Below are 17,331 nucleotides of genomic sequence, written 5' to 3' on the forward strand. Positions count from 1 at the left end.
GCACGCCTCGAGAAGCGTCACAATAGAGCGAACCAAGCTAAACAAAATCGTTGAGCGTCCACAGCAGCTTTGCAGAAGCAGCCTGGCAGTCATTTTCTACGACAGGCTGCGTCCACAAAGCTGTAGCAGACGCTCAACTAAATCTGCACAATAAGATTAACCGTACAGCGCGCTACAAAAATGTGTTCATTCTCAAAGACAGGAGTTTCTTTTTTCAAGCTATATTGTAAAAATCGAGGCTTGGAAACACGTGTGCACATGTCTCGTCTAACTGCGGTGTAATCTTATACGCTGAATAATAAGCAGAGCCACGTATGTACTTGTGGGAAATATGACATGAATAATTGAAATTACATTTCAAAGGCTATAGCTTCCTAATGTTACCTGTACAGGAAAAAGTGATAATAAGAAAATATCTACGGTTCTATGCCCCAAAACCGCGATATCATTGTGGGGGACTCCGCACTGCAAGGCTCCAGAAATTTTGACCGATTGCATTTCTTTACTGCGCACTGTCACCGCACATCGGAAGACGGACGTCTATAGCATTTCGCGTCCATTGAAATGCAACAGCCGCGGCCATGGGTTCAAACCCACGACTTTCGGGTCGGCAGCTGAGCACAAACACCACTGTTCCACGCAACGGACAATCAAAAAGCGTTCATGGCAATAAATGCTGAAGTGGAAAGGTAGTTCTTGCCGTTCTGTAGTATGTCACATTGTAATAAAATATTACGAGTAATCGTAGAGTAAACATGAATTCGATGTTTCAGCTGATGTAGCTCATGGTAGAACTAAATGTGACTCATTTAAGCTTAGTCGTATACGTAGTTCGATTAGGGAGGTTATCGTAAACATTAGCGAAATCCCCGACGTGAGGTTCTTCTGCGTAAGCACAGTGACTTATGGTCAGAGTCGAGATAAACTAACACTGTTACATGTCTTTGAAAGTACAGCATAAACCGGAATCACGTTGTGCACAAGAAAGAACACAAGCTATACGTTCAGCTCGCGCTAAATTTCGTCCATAAATGTTTCTCGTTTTAACGAACTTTTGTGAAATTTTGTTGGGCGATTTCCTAACGAATTATAATAGGTTTTCATATGACAATAACTCGTCCTTGTTACCGCAGTTTCACGCATTGCTGCCTCCAAACTTGACTCTTCACATCTTGCTCACCTCTTTTCTCATAGCAAACCCAGTCATGGCGCAAGGTCTCAACGACTCGCTTCTCCAGTTTGCCTTGGACATGTACGGCAAACTGCAGTCCCAAAACAAGGGCGGCCAGAATATCTTTTTCTCCCCGTTCAGCATCGCCCTACCACTCACTATGGCTCTCGCCGGGGCGCGCAACAACACCGCCGAACAACTCGCCGCCCTTCTTCACGTCAAAAACGATCGGAGCAAAGTTCAGTGCAGTGTCACGAAATTGCTCAAACAACTTTCGGAATTCGCGCCGGACGTCGAGTTTCACGTGGCCAACCGTGTGTACGGCGACCAACGCTTCGCGGTCCAGAAGAGTTATCGTTCCGACATGGAGAACTCGTACGGCGCAACCGTCACGTCCGTCGACTTCTCCAAGAACCACGAAGATGTTCGTCTGGAAGCCAACGAGTGGGTCTTGAAACAGACCGCCTCCAAGATTCGGGATCTGCTGCCACCAGGCAGCGTCGGCGCCAATACCACGTTGCTACTGCTGAACGCCATTTACTTCAAGGGTTTCTGGAGCTCGCCCTTCACGGCGCACCTTACCAAACCGCACGACTTTCACCTCGATTCCGAGAACGTTGTGAAAGTGGACACCATGTCCCATGCTTACGGTTACAAAATCAGCACTTCCAAGGAGCTCAGGGCTCGAGCCCTTGAGATGCCCTACAGAGGCGGCAAGATGTCCATGGTCATCCTACTACCGGACGAAGTGGAAGGCCTGCCCTTTCTGTAGAAGCACCTTACGTCGGTGACTCTTAGCACGTTGCTGGCGAGTCTCGAGCAAAACCCTAAAGTCTGCCTTACCCTTCCCAAGCTCAAGATCGAGCGTGGCCTCGCTCTCAAGGATGTTCTCAGGGCTCTCGGTGTCGTGGACTTGTTCAAGCCAGAGGTGGCCGACCTTTCGGGGATCTTCGAGTCCGGCAAACCCGCGGTGACCGACATCCTTCACAAGACGTTCCTCCAGGTTGACGAGGAAGGCACTGAAGCGGCGGCCGCGACGGGAACGATCATGACGTGCTGCGCCTACAATACGCTGCCACCCACACTCTTTAAGGTGGACCACCCTTTCATGTTCATCATTAAGACTAATGAACCGGATGTAATCCTCTTAGTCGGATCTGTACGCAGGCCCTAAACAAAGCGAAAGTTGTCGAAGTGTTATTATTGTATCTCACTGAAAAACTCACCACATGAGTTTTTGCGCGTCTCGTCGCTTGTGTATAACGCCACCCAAACCTAGAGAGAGGTTAATCCCTTGTTCTTGAAAGTTAAAACCGATACTTTTTGTAAAAAAAAGAGAGTTAATAACAATGACGCAAAAATAGCGCATCGTTATGGTAAGCGACATTGACGCACACTGTCGAGCACTAGGCTTTTCGCTCCTAGAATTCCGAGCTCCTGTAGCATTACCTATCGAAGTAATAAGGTAGCTTAGCGGATATTGCATTTTCTTGCAAGGCAAAACATCGATGTTTCGAATGCCTATCGCGGACGCCGTATAACGTTGGGATAACCCAACTCGCGCGTGAGAATTCAAGCGTGAGCATAACTTTCTCGCACGTAGGAAAGCTTTACATATGGTGGTGAGGTCGTGTGATTAAGCAGTTCTCAAGTTCACACAAATGCATAGTGTAAGTTCGGCTCACAACGTGGTTCGAATTCGCCTTAAAGCATCCTTTCATCTGCCTAACATTGGTCATAAGTTGCAATTTTAATTGAAGTTTCAATAAACTCACATAATAGATGGTTTACCTAATTAATTTCTGCACGACATGTGACCAGCTTTCAGGCCCTATTATACAAGGTCTGTTAAATCTCCAGCAGTTCGTGTGATAAGATGGCACGGCCAACTATGTTCCATTGATTTTTTATTACAATAGCAATTATATGGACATCCCAGGGGCGATTTCGCTATGGGCGTCACCGTGATGTTCGTATAAGTTCATAATAAATAACATTACCCCTCGAGTGGTATGTAGGACTGCCTGCCGACGGTCGTGGCTCAAGCAGAAGTGAAATGTGCCAGCCATTCCAGTCGTCAAAGGCGCATTAGGGGTGTTGGAAGAGGTGGTGGGGAGGGGGGAAGGGGGTTTTCTGCCTTTGGCAAGAAATGCGCACTCTGAAAGGCCAGGCGTGGTCGCCTACCAGCCCACTCACGTTATGTTGAGGAGATTCAGAAATGACTCATACCTTTGTACCCGTTGCGCTGTCATCAGAAGTGCTTGCACTGAAGCCATATGCAGCACGAAGTTTAGAAGAAAAAAAATTCGGCACATCCCACACCTTGTGGGAATCCATTTCATGCAAAGCAGCCAACGAGCAGTCGTACGTGTTGCAGTTTTCAGCTTCGAGCCAAGTGTTACGAGGTGTATCGAAGTCTTTTGGTAAGCGTGATAGCTGTGTGCACATCGTGAGATTATCAAGGACATTGGCTGTCACTGTTCAAAGGGCAACGTACGGTCTGATGCAACGTCAGCACTCACTCTAGAACACAGGCGTGAGCCCGGAATTGATCTGTTTCTATCTCCTTTTCTCCCTCTTTACCCGTTCTCTCGCACATAGAGCTATCGCATCGTTCGCGGGACCAATTGACGCAGGTTTATTTGGTAGCGACGCAGAAGAGGAAAGCGATGAACATGATGAAGACAGTGCGTGCAAGTTCATGTTAATGATACATTTTTAATTACTACCCACGTCCATACTCCATCTTAACACTTCCTATATGTATTTTTTTTTATTTTTTTATTTAATAATACTGTCAACCCTCGCTTGAGGGTCATAACAGGGAGGGAGTACAATATGAGTACAAACAGAACACCTAAAAAAAAACCACTAAGCAATAAACACAGGAAAACAGAATGGGCAGTACTTCAACTATTACCAAAATAAGCATCAATTTCTCTGTCAAAAGTTTGCACATCGGTACTATTAATAACATGTTGGGGTAAAGAATTCCATTGTTCTATAGCATCCGGGAAAAATGACCACCAAAAAATGTCAGTGCGAGCGCTGAAAGGTTCAATGGGGGCATCATGATTCAATCTAGTGCTACGTTTTCCGGGAAGGCGTATGTACTCGTCTTTAGGTATTTTGAATATCCCTTGCATTATACGAAATAATGTTTTAAGTTTTTGTTTCCGTCTTCGAACTTCCAGTGATTCTAAATTGCATGAATTTAGCATATCAGTTACTGAATCCCGCCTTCTATATTTAGAGCACACAAACCGAGCTGCACGCCTCTGAATACGTTCTAACTTGGTGACCAAGTGTTTCTGGTGAGGGCTCCAAACCACAGAGGCGTATTCCAGTCTAGGTCTAATATATGTGTGGTATGCAAGCAGCTTTACCTGTTTCGGTGATTTATGCATCTTTGCTCGTAGAAAACACAGTTTTTTAAATGACTCAGAACAAACCGAATCAATGTGACGGTGCCAAGTTAAGTTGTTTGTAATTGTCACCCCTAAGTATTTAAAATGGGTCGTTTTACTGAGTTTATTGCTCCCGATGTTGTACTGGAAATCGAGAACATTTTTTTTATTGGTAATGTGTACATATGTTGTTTTTTTAAAGTTAATTTGCATATCCCATTCGCAACACCACAATTCCAAATCTTCAAGGCACTTTATTTAACTCGAGTTGATCATCAGTACAGCTTACAGGCATATAAATCAAACAATCATCAGCATAAAGTTTCATCTTAACAGGTGGCTTTACAATATTACTTATATCAATTATGTACAACAAAAACAACAGCGGGCCAAGCACGGACCCTTGAGGCACACCTGAAAACACATCTAGCGTAGCTGAAAAAGAACCATCAATCCTCACTGCTTGCTTGCGTTTACTCAGGTAGGTGCCAATCCAATTTAAAATTTCATCACTGAATCCCATTTTACTCAGTTTAAAAAGCAGTTTAGTGTGGTTTACAACATCAAAGGCTTTAGCAAAATCAATACGAATTACATCAACTTGTTTGCAATCGTCTATAGCCGAGCTGAAATCGTGAATTGTTTGAATCAATTGCGTCACTACGGACTTGCCACTTCTAAATCCATGCTGACAGTCATTAAGTAATTGATTAACCTCCAAGTGAACCATGATATGCTTTGCTATTATATATGCTCTATGACTTTGCAACAAACAGACGCAGGGCTAAGGGCTAAGAACTAAGGGCTAAGAAAAAGCAAGGCATATTGAGCTTTGGATAAACTGAACCTCTTGCTTCACAAGCTTGTCTTCATTTAAGGGGACCCTGAAACAGTTTCGACGATTTTGTGCAAACACATTGGGCAAGTAGGCCAAGTCCTAAGGGTCATTCACAGACCGATTTGAGCTCCCTGCGTAAGCGCTTTACAGATGCAGATTGGTACCAAACGCGTTTTCAACAACTCTTTCACAGAACGGCATGCTATGGTAACGTGATGTCACCTAGGGTGCTAATCTGATTGGCTCTAGAATGCCCAGGTAAGACCGCCTCGGAATTACTGTATAGGTAACATATACAGTAACTCTAGATCGGCTGGTAGGATGACAGCACCTGGAGCACATATCGACTACTCTGCGATCTTCGTCTCTGTTGCTTGAGGGTGTGGGTACTGCCTGTTGGGCCAACTGGGTGATGGCCTCCGAGATTGCACGCATCCTGTCGGCGTGCAATCTCGGAGGTCTAGACTGGGTGAAGCCAAATTGTCGAGTGGGCTCATGAGAGCTCTGCGATGGCCAGCGTATCTCGTGAATCACGGAGGCACGGTTAGGGTGAGAACATGGTTATGGCATAATTGTCCGTAGTGGCCTTGGTACAATGAGCGTCGGTAAATTTGTGGTGCCAATAGTTTGGTGACGCCCTAACCTAAACGCTGACAAAACTTCAAAGTACTATTTCACGTTCCTTTTAAAAGGACCCTGCAACACCTTTTGAGCATGGTCAGAAAAGGCGGCCGATCGGTAGTAAAGGCTCTCGAGGACACGGGAACGCGGCCTGGAATTAACATATTGTCGCGAAGGCAATGTCCAGCAAAAGGCTTTTTTTTTCTTTTCTTTTTCAACTACCACTGGAGCCCTTTGTCAAAAATTGTTAGAGACGTTAGTTCACAACTTTTCTCGGAGAAGGACCCTCGAAGAAGAATGAGAGTTGAAGGGAAGCTGCATCCGATAGGTCACTGGTGCCCCGCGCCCCAAACGAGCGAGCTATAGCTGGGGCCTTCGGGACGACCAAGGACCAAAACTTTAGCTCTCGAATGAGAGTCGAATGCACGTCGAGGCAGCTTTTGAGAATGTGCTGTTTCCAGGAACTGTCTCAGTTTTGTTGCGAAGAGGGATACACGCGACATTGTAAACTTGTGTTGAGATTGGTTATTTTCGGCTTGCCTGATTGGTTCGTGTAAGCCGTTTTCTAATTGGTGGAAAACAGTGATCTTCCATGCGGTCCACGCACCTCTGTATGCTGCAAAACTCCATTTAAGCAGCGAATCGGGCGTCTTTTGGGGTGAGCGGACTCTGGGTCAACAGCACACCTCACCACCAGAGACCAGTAATGCAAGCCAGAGGGGTGTGCCATCATTTTTCATTTTTGTATTTTTGATTTATTGCATGGTGTATATTTAAGTTGTTTTAGATGAATAAACCCCAACGAATGCTCCCCGAAATCGTGTCGTCTTGTCATCACTTGCCTGGGCGGAATTGCTCTCGCACTTCTTTGTCTCCCTGGCTTTCAGATGCGTCTAGATTAAAGAACCCCGAATCTTCGCTACAGTATTGACATTTTATTTTTTTGTTGCAGTGCGTTGAAATAACATAACAATTTGATGCACTTACAGAAAGTTATACATATATGGCATCTGAAAAGGTTAATAGCTCTACTATAAAACAGCGCTGAAGGGCTGGGATGAACAGAGGACACAGACTGCCGTGGTCAGTGTCTTTTCTTTCTATCGTCTTTCCAGACCAGTTTTTCTAGTGGTAATCATGAACCAACTTCCCCGAACGAGCACAAAGGTCACTTCGTTCCCTGCATCGGCATGTTTCTATACGCCACCGTATATCGTTCAGTTATGCCCAGCCACATGCTAAAGGAGTAAGCTTCCAGCCCAATTTCGTATAGAATTCCAATTTCTTGTCGCATTCATTGCTTGGTCCTTGCGGCGAAACTCACTTTTTACAGCGTAGCTCCTATGTGCCCGTTCCCACGGAGCGGTGTCGTCGCCGGTGACATCACCGATGGACATGAATAAACAAAATCAGAAAAAAAAATATTACCCGGGTTCGAATGGTATTTAAATCCGGGCAGTGAAGTGTTCTACAGCTGAGCTACATTGGTGTTTGAAGCTCAGTTGTAAAAAATTCTTTACTGGCGTCGGGCAAATAATCGCATCTGCCTACGTAATATAGCGTGGCAGAAGAGTAAAGTAACAACCAGCCATGACACAATGCCGATTGCAGAATGAGTGTGAGGTATCACGCATCCCACCCATTACAATGTGCTCAGCCATAGTTTTTCATTGTCATCAGTCACATTCAGCATCAAGAACGTGCACCTAATGCCTTGCAGATCTGTAGCCGGTACCTCGCTTATCCGCGAGAAAGAAGAATACTGGGATTCTGGATGCTCTTCTACTTCCCATAAGTCATGATTTAAGCATGGTCAGTACCTTGCGTAAAGCCAGAAACATTGAACACAGTTGGCCTTGCCCCAACACACAAATCTGCACTAAGAATTTGCATTAGGCAGTATCGTATTCTTCAGCGAATTTTTTTTTTTTTCAAGGCCTTCTTCACTGACATTTCTGGGTAAGGGAAGGACGTTTCACATACGTGACATTATATTTCGCTTACAGTAGACTCCTTTTAAACAAAATTTGAAGGGACCAGGAAAATGTGTTTACTTTCAGAGGAGTTTCATTTACTGAGAGGTAAACAGGGGTATAATATTCAAGTACGAAACCAAACATATTAGTCGCAGTTGTTTCATTTAAGCAGCAGTTTTATTTAAGAGAGTTTCGTTTAAAGGGAGTTTACTGTATATGCGACGTCGGTGCCGTTTCTCACGCACGAACTATCCCGAAGATTGCAAACAATAAAATCAGGGTTCTCGGCGGTACAAAACACAGGCGTCCTACGTGGCAAAAGTACTCTACCAAAGGGCTGTGCCAGTGTTTCAGAAAAACGTCCCACACAATTCTGATGATGTACGAGACGTCACGTTAACAGATGTAATATTGTGTTACAGAAGCATACGAACGCATCAGACATCACACACCGGGAACTGCTTAACGAGTGAGTGACTGAAGTTTGCCGACCCATGATTAAGGGCGCAGCCGTAATTCACCATACACGGCATCAACAAAGTGGACAGCTGCGTAAGTGCACGTACTGCCTCACAGACACACGGTGGACAATTCTACAACTGCACTCGCAGTAAACCCCCTAGCAGAGTTTACAAAGACTAACATCACATGCATAGGCATTCCTTCCTTTACAGCGCACTAGAGGTGACTGTCCACTGTGAAGCAAAGCATGACAAGCGAATGAGAATACAATATCAAGAGAGATCAAGAGCACCATCCCGCTGCACTTTTAAAGGCAATGGTCAAGCGTCCTGCTATACCTCAGCAAGGTGCACATCTGGTATGCACTCCTGTGAATGTGTCTCTGAAACATGAACGCAATAAAACAGACTGTGCATCAATTTTTATTTCCTATACAGTTTTTTTTTTGGCAATGACAATGATATGTACAACTATATATCAAATGGTCTTGCTCGGGAAATTTGGACACAATTTACACGAGTGCAAGCAGCGCATACGGCTGCTGCACCGAAACACGAGCAAAACTGGCCACGAAGAACATATGAGCACCAGCTTCCGGCCATCATGCCTCTCTTCAGGACAAGTTTCGAATGACACTCGACGGAGGAGTCTGCAGCACCTTACGAGACAGACGCATCTTGCCACTCACGGGGTCACGGCCAAAGTACTTGACGGTGATCTCTTGGCCCTCTTCGAGACCCAAGGCACTTGGATGGCTAACCTGGAAGGGCATTCAGAGCGAGGATGTAAAATAGACTCGAACCTCGATATAACCAATTATCGGTTATAACAAAGTAAGCGAAGAGTAGCTTTGTCATAGACAGTGTAACGAATAATAGTTCATAAACAACTTTTGGACACAACAAAGTATTTTCGTGGCAGATGTGACTTTCTTATAGCGATGTTTTCGTGTATAAAAGGACTACTGAATACAGTGGAAGCTGGTTTAACTTTTCTCACGGGAATCGGAAAGTAGAATGTATTATGCAACAATCGTAGTAACCAAAGAGGTTAAACATAAAAGAAGAATATATAGATAATCTGCCAGCAACTCACTTTTATCGAGCAACATTGAAGTAGCAGGTCACATTGCGCTGCACTTTCTTCTTTTCATCGCTGGACACAGCAGCTGCACCTGGCAATGACCTTTTTCCTCCACAAGACTAACACTTTTCTAACCAACCTTCGCAAAAAACTTCATAAAACCAACTGGCAGCTTTGTAACAGGCAGATCGCGACTTGCTGGGACGCGGTCTGAGCTAATATACCAAACAATAAACATAGGATATAGGTGCACCAGTATTATCATATTATCTAAAAACTGATCGCATTAAATACATAAAAATGCATTATTTTCAAGAGTCATTGGCAGGGAATGAAAATAAAAATGTATGAGGCTGAAAAACATGAGGTATTGTATCAATGTAATTCCACTGTATGTATCCAGAACAGTGCTTTGGCATTCTTTCGAGCCCCGGGAGCAACGTAGTAAGCGAGCATGCAAGTAAGATGCAAACACATAAACACATAAGAAGGATGTGGCACAGAACAGGTATATGACTTTTCATCAACAGTTTGACAGTGGCCAACGCAGGAGCCTCTAAAAAGGGGATGGAATGTTCTAGATAACCCTCTTCCAAAGTAAAACCTATGCATGCACAAGCTTACTCCATTGCTCCTGCCGTCACTAACAGCAACGAAAATATGGAACTGCTGTATGTTCTTATGATTTTTTAGGGTCACAGTAGTATCGCAGACAGCTCCGACTGAAGACGGCTCTGCAGCAGTGCTGAGACGGCTCCGAATCGAGCTAACTCAATTAAATAGATAGAGGGAAGGAACACCATCTGCATTGAAAGTATGTTAGCAGCGTAGCCAGCTGTGCTCATAGATTTTTTTTTCTTCTGCGCAGCGCAGTTATAACAATGAAGCTTTCATAACACTTGAATACTGTTACAGGCAGGTTTGAACACTACTCTTCTCCAGTAGCCTGCTACGAAAGATACTAACGAGGCAAGAACTAGCATCGGCACACAGTGATCTAGGCAAACTGACCTTCCTCTGGTCGAGCTGAGAGTTGTGAAGAAGCGTCGGCGTCATCGTTGGATACAGCGTCACCATCACGCCAGACTCCCTAATAGAAAAAATGAGCTGCTTTTAGCCACTTTCCGAGCTTCACACTTGACTGCGTCACGTAATCGACTAAATGAATAACTTTGAATGACTCATAGACTTGTACGTGTTGTGCTCTCGCCTCTATGTTCGCGATGGAGCAATATAAAAGATGTAGGTCACTTCACTGACAGCACCAGTCAGCCACATTCTATGATGCCAGGATATTGTTGAGTTACACCAGATTGGATGCAAAAGAGGTTAGCCGTAAGTCCTACTTCGTATAACATTAAAATTGCTCCTATCGCATTCATTGCTTCACCCTTGCCATAAAAGAATGACTTCCCTTCTAATAACATGAAAGATCGTGGGAATGGGCCAGAACCACCAGTGCGAAAGTTTCAGTAAACGCTTTGTAAAAAAATAATAAAAAATGTTATTTTTGCGTAGTTACTGATGTAGTTACTGATGCTACCGCGCTCTACACAGCCGTGACCACGTCTGTGTAGAGCGCGGTAGCAGCCAGTATTTGCTCCCCGGCATGAAACTTTGAGACAGTTTCGGGCTCTGAAGTAGTGTATCAGGAGCTTTCGTGTCCTAGTTGTGAGGCTGACTATATCAGAGCCCGATCCTACATCCTGTGCTAGATGTAGCCTCGCTATTGTGAAACCTGAGGACGCGCATAGTACAGGCACCCAGTTATGCCCGTTCGTAGAGTTCCCACAGCTCCGGTTACCAAATCGTTAATAACGCCACTGTTTGAGGTAAGCATGTAGGGTTTCTTTCACACGAATACAACCTCATTGGGGAGACACACATGCTCTGTGTGACATGTGCGCCCTTTTTGCAGCGTCCTATCCACTTTCCACTTGTTACGGCTTTTTTACGTCCTACTAAGAGCGAAAAGAAACGAAGAAGAAAGCGGGGGAAGTCTGTTTCGCAAATGCACGCCAGGCGTAAAGCCAGTTTGACATAACTTGGGTGCGTAGAATGGCCCAGTTTAAATACGGGTCCTCTACAGCAAGTTCCACTAGGCTGTTTCCGCTTTAGAACACGCTCGAATACGCTTGAGTGCGACACCTACGGAGTTTCCCTTGACGGCGATTTCCGCGGACTGCTTTCAAGGGCAAGCAAGTGTTACAACTATTAGAAGGTTACGTTGCTTCCACGGTAAAAACGAGTGGGGAGTTAGAACCAACTTTATCAAAGCAGAGAGCCAGAACCGGGTGAATCTTCCGGAAGCCGTAGCGCCGGCGCGTGCTCTCATGCAGGCTCTCGTGCACCGCCTCAGGGCTGGACCGTGAATCATGCGCCGGAAGTCGCTTTTTAGCTGTTAAGTTTGCAAGAGCACACTCCACCGGCTAGAGTGTGCTCAAGCTCCTGAACATGGCGCGCCCAGTTCTTACACACATTACACACAAAAAAAAAAATATAGTCTGTCTTAAATGCCACAACAGCTCACCTGATCTCGACTATCTTGGCTGTGTACACTGCACCAAACTCTAGCGTCGGCTCACGCTGTTAAATAGAGAAACAAAAAATACATTTAGTGTTACTGACTGAAAAAGCAAGCAAAAAAAAGAATAGCAAGAACATTCTAGTGGCTTCAACTTTTTTTTTTTTTTAGGAGCATCATTATTACAAGTTTTTATGAGCCAGTCTTACGAGCAACGAATGTTTTCAAAACAAGCATTCAAGCAACAAATAGCGTTTGGAAATCACATGTACGACAAAAGGGGAGACTACAAGCGATTTTGAAATACCTGCATGAATTTCACTACAGCAACAATATTATTATTATTCTCAAAATGTCTAAAAAGAAAGAAAGACTCCATGCTTAGTGTTCAAAAAACACAGAGAGCATGCGGCACACATTCGTCACAACTTTGGAAAACTAGAACCACATACAGTAATGCCTCGTTAGCTAGGAGTAGTAAAAAGCGAAAGACTTTTGCAAGGACAAATTTTAGTGAGAAGTCTCGTTTCACCTGAGAACACTATGACTACTGACCAATTCTAAACGTGAGCACCTAACGGGCACTTTGTAAATGTTTTAAATAAAAAAAATAACTGGCACACAAGAACTATCAGCTTGCAGTGTTTTTTATAGCACTGCCTTTTTATTCAGAGCAGGAAAACCGAATGAGGCAGGTGTGCTTCACGGGAACACTATTAAACTAGCAAGACTTTCTCAAGTTGCTTGACAAACTGCATGCGCCAACTGCCCTTGCCTCTGCGTTCAAATTCTGTTCACATAAATCGAAGCGTGTTTCCGTTTCACCTGATGTCGGCACCTCTCAAAAATGGCTGCATCGACACTGCCGCATTCACCGTACGTGACACCACATTATGTGGCTCAAAGGGGTACTATATAGAAAAACGGTTGTTTTATTATTAGCTAGTTTTAAAGCAATTCAACATTATTACCACGCCCACTGTGCATACATGCTTGCGTGCGCAAATGCCCAGAGAACAAGCCTTCTTGGTAAATGTTGGGCCCGGTTGGCTGAGGCCTCTCACATAATGAAGACGCACGATAAGTACCATTACAGCATACATTAACCGGAATCCTCAAGCCTCGAATCCGCTTCTTTGATTAGTGCTACCTTTCTGTGCGACTTTAGCGAATTGCTTTGCTTTGGTAGCATTGTCCTCCTCACACCGCACGGCCGACAAAAAAACGCGTGCAATGGTGTGCCTCGTGTAATTAAAACAGTACTGAAATCGCGCCTATAATGGTAAATAAAATTATGTGTAAGAACCACGCTATATTGCAAGGTCTGCCTCTGCGCATGTAGGGTGGCATAGTACACATGCTTAACACCACATAAATGACACAGCATTGCTTGACAAAGTTGTTCTGCCGCTGGTTTCGACTTCACATTCACGAACGGTGACCTTGCACGAACCGTCCAAAAGGGTCCGGCAGCAAACTTTTTTTCACTCTCAGTCAATATTTCAAGATATCCGAAAGTGGGCACGAAAGTACTACAAGATAACGGAAAATAAACAAATTGCACCCAGGAGCAATCGTTCAGTGCCAGAGAAAATTTTGACTTAGCTGATCTTTCAAGATGTGCGAGTCCCGAGTTAGTGAGGTTTATTTGTGTGAGTGTGATATCAGCTCACTCCTTACCTCTTCCTTCAGGAACTGCTCGACCATCTCCTTAGCCTCGTTCATGGCGTCCTGGTTTGGGGCAAACATATCAAAGCATGTGTCGTCGATTGCCGACAGCTGAACACCTTCGGAAAAGAAAGGTCGAACAAAGATTCTTGATGTGTTTCAATGATCAACACAGTATTTGAGATGCGCCAACAGATAAACATTGCCACGAGCCCACAAGTGGTAAGAAATTAAAAAGAGACATTATGGTAGAATAGTGGGAAATATTGGACAGCGAAAAGTTCCGGAAGCAATGCCGGTTTTCAGGATCTTTTGCCATTTTTTCACATTTTATAGCTGTTTTATGACATCTGATTTTCACTACGTTTCGTAAACTCTTAATGTTTATTGAAACCAACAGTTTTACTGGCAGGTGAGTCGCTTAATAGTTTTTGTGCCCCCTTTTCTTTCTTGTTTTTCATTGCTCTTCTGCCTGTATGTGCTCTACCTTTTCAACAAAACAGAAAAAACAGGCATTATTGTTGCATCCAGTGAGTTTTACTGCCTTGCATTTTGAGTTCGCGCTGCACTGCCATAACATTCGTGAACGAACTAGCCCACCCAAGAATGCCTGTGAAGAGAACCTACTCTGATTTCTCTGTTGGCTTCATAATTGAAAAAAAAAACATAAAAAGAAAGAGTTTAATTGACATACACCAGTACAAGCACCACATAAATTGAGCGCCAACAAAGCTGTTTTTCAAACACTGTTTCCAAGAAGCAGATGCCTCTGCATTATTGCCATAAAACCCATGCTTGACTACATAATACAGTTTCATGGAGGAGAAGTGGACTTTGCAACATCATTTGTTATGCAATGCAGATTGTCGTTTGCATCGTGCAGAATGAGCTTACACTAATGCACAAATCGTTAGGATTTAACCTTCCTCACCAGACAATAAGATGATTGCCTCGGCCACCAGGCGAGGTCATGGTGGTAAAATACGATGCAGCTGTATTGCATGAGGTTATTTCCAACAGTATCTTTCTTGTTTTTTTTTGTTTTTTTTTTCTATTGTTAATGAGACAGATTTTTGGAAGATCTATCGCTGCGTGTGTACGTAAAGGAATATTGGTCAAAATTCAAAGCTGTCTCCAGCAAATCAGGAAAGTTGAGAGGTACTTTATTTTTGAAAATGGAAGTAAAGCAACCAGCACATATTGGTAAACCTTAATTTAACTGAGTCGACAAGATTAGAGAATTATTCATCTAGAACTTCGGTATACAATATAACACACGCTAATGAAAACATCATCACATGAACTCAATATAAAGATATTTCTCTATTCCAATACAGTGGAATCTCGATGATACGATCACGGCTAATACGAATTTCCGGATGATACGAATTTTTCTGTGGTCCCTGCCGAGCCCCATTACTTTGCAGTGCGCTAGAGTACGTTTGTTACGAATCGATTTTCTGCCCGCGTCGTTTGATACGAATGAACGTCGCCCACTGACGGCCGCGAAATAGAACAGCGCTCAGTCGCGCGCATTCCGGCGCGCTGCACCAACGGTTTGGCATTTTGCCAACGGTGCCTGCCAGCAGCGCGTGGCGGTCTCCAACATCGGCGCGCGGCGTGCGCAATATCGGAGACCTCAGAGACCGCTTGCGCCCTTTGATTTCGGTTTAGGTTTAGAGATGGCGCTGGCCACGGTTTCTTTTCTCCCTCTCTTTTAGGGTGCGGCGGCGCGGACGCGACGACGCGGCGGACTGCGCGGGGCAATTGGGCCGGTGACGCTTTTGTTGCTGTTGTGCTTTTCCTCTTTCTCTGTGTGGCGTTGGACGGAGTGGTTGCGTGCTGTGCTTCGGACCGCGTTCTTTGTGTTTGCGCCATTTTGCCTAGTCGCAACGAGCTATGTCTCGCAAGCGAAAAGCGCTCTCCTTTAAGGAGAAATTAGACATCCTTCGCAAGGTCGATGAGGATCCTAAGAGAAAGCGGACGGAGTTGGCTAAGGAGCTAGGCCTTGCAACGTCAACACTGAGCACAGTTGTTGGACAGCGAGAGACCATAATGAAAAACGTGCTTTCGTTCAACGTCAACGCAAAGCAAGCGAAGACCGCTCAGCACGTGAAACTTGAAGAGACTCTCCTGACCTGGTTTAAAGAAGTAACCGCAGCTGGCGTAAATATAGATGGCAAAGTTTTGCGGGAGAAAGCCGACGAGTTTGCACTTGCTCTGCATATCGACGGATTTCAGGCCTCAGGTGGGTGGCTGCAGCGCTTTAAGACTAGGCACGCTCTCGTTTACAAAAGCGTCTGCGGCGAAGCGAAAAAAGCTGACGAGGCAGTTGTCAGCAACTGGTTAGAGAAGCTGCCGTCACTCATTGCAGAGTATGAGCCTCGTGATATTTTTAATGCTGATGAGGCAGGTCTCTTTTTTAACCTGCAACCCGAAAAGAGCCTCTGTTTAAAAGGCGAAGCATGCAGAGGAGGCAAAAAAAGCAAAGAGCGTATTACTGTGCTCTTGTGCTGTAACGCCGACGGATCGGAAAAGCTGAAACTGACCGTAGTCGGAAAGTTCCAAAAGCCCCGGTGCTTGAAGCGCGAGAGTCATTTGCCGTGCGTCTATCGCGCAAACAAAAAGGCGTGGATGACGGCGGCGTTGTTTGAAGAGTTTTTGTCACTCCTTGACAGGAGGATGGCTTGTAAGAATCGGAAGATTCTTCTTTTTCTTGACCAGTGCGCCGCCCACCCCAGGCAAGTAACGCTTCAGAACGTCAAACTCGTATTTTTGCCCGCGAACGCGACGACGCACCTGCAACCCCTTGACGCTGGGGTTATTAAGAATGTGAAGCACCATTTTAAGAGCTTTCTTGTGCGTCGCCTACTCGCAAAAATTGACCGAAAGGACGAAGGTGACCTGAAAATAAGCCTCTTGGACGCCATCCATTTTATAGCTATGGCATGGGATCGGGTAACTCCGACTACCGTAGCGAACTGCTTCGGCAAATGCGGCTTCTTCGGGAGTCCAGAAGAGGTGCCCCCAGAGCCGGAAGATCCTACAATTGAGGACTGGGAACAGCTCAACGTCGAGTGCACATCTGATGATTTTTGCACGGCAGATGACAATCTCGCCACCTGTGGTGCGCGCACGGTCGAAGATATTGTTGAGGAGGCCACGTGCGGGGCTGCCGATTCCAGCGATGATGGCGACGACATAGACGTGGGCGACGGCGAAGGACCACCACCGGCGGCTGAAACGCTGCACGCGCTCGACGTTCTGAGGCGCGCTGTGGCCGCGGATGAAGTCAGCGACGACACGTGCAGGCGTTTCTATGCTTTCGAACAAAGTCTGCTAGGTGACCTGGCGAAGAAAAAGAGGCAGAAGGACATCAGAGACTTTTTCATCAAGAAATAAATGCTTTTTACGTACTTGTGCCTGGATGAGTTCACGTCTGACTCTTTGTTAATTTAGCTAGTTTTATTTGTTTCGATGATACGAATTTCGGCTAATACGAATATTTTTCGTGACCCCGTGAGATTCGTATCATCGAGATTCCACTGTATTTTAATGGAACTAAAGAATAATGCCATCAA

The 17,331-nt window shown here is 45.0% G+C and overlaps 2 protein-coding genes across 2 annotated transcripts in view; one reads left to right on the top strand and one right to left on the bottom strand.

Moving 5' to 3' along the window:
- The first annotated feature begins 1,159 nt into the window (after window positions 1-1,159).
- On the top strand, window positions 1,160-2,371 carry LOC119168348 (iris). The gene has a single exon (XM_037419753.2). The coding sequence runs from the start codon at window positions 1,206-1,208 to the stop codon at window positions 1,941-1,943; it is 738 nt and encodes a 245-aa protein (XP_037275650.2). The 5' UTR covers window positions 1,160-1,205; the 3' UTR covers window positions 1,944-2,371.
- Window positions 2,372-8,881: 6,510 nt separating this feature from the next.
- Window positions 8,882-17,331, bottom strand: part of PNPase (polyribonucleotide nucleotidyltransferase 1) — a 48,913-nt gene continuing 40,463 nt past the window's right edge. The window contains exons 20-23 of the mRNA XM_037418629.2: window positions 13,763-13,869; window positions 12,089-12,144; window positions 10,570-10,648; window positions 8,882-9,235 (exon numbers count right to left, since the gene is read on the bottom strand). Of these exons, the coding sequence (XP_037274526.2) occupies window positions 9,089-9,235; window positions 10,570-10,648; window positions 12,089-12,144; window positions 13,763-13,869 (389 nt within the window). The 3' untranslated portion in view covers window positions 8,882-9,088. The remainder of the gene's footprint in view (window positions 9,236-10,569; window positions 10,649-12,088; window positions 12,145-13,762; window positions 13,870-17,331) is intronic.

The sequence above is a fragment of the Rhipicephalus microplus genome, chromosome 6 (genome assembly GCF_043290135.1).
Source record: "Rhipicephalus microplus isolate Deutch F79 chromosome 6, USDA_Rmic, whole genome shotgun sequence".
Classification (NCBI taxonomy): Eukaryota; Metazoa; Arthropoda; class Arachnida; order Ixodida; family Ixodidae; genus Rhipicephalus; species Rhipicephalus microplus.

Excerpts from the sequence above, each read along its gene's own strand:
- LOC119168348 (XM_037419753.2), top strand. The coding sequence starts at position 1,206 with ATGGCGCAAGGTCTCAACGACTCGCTTCTCCAGTTTGCCTTGGACATG.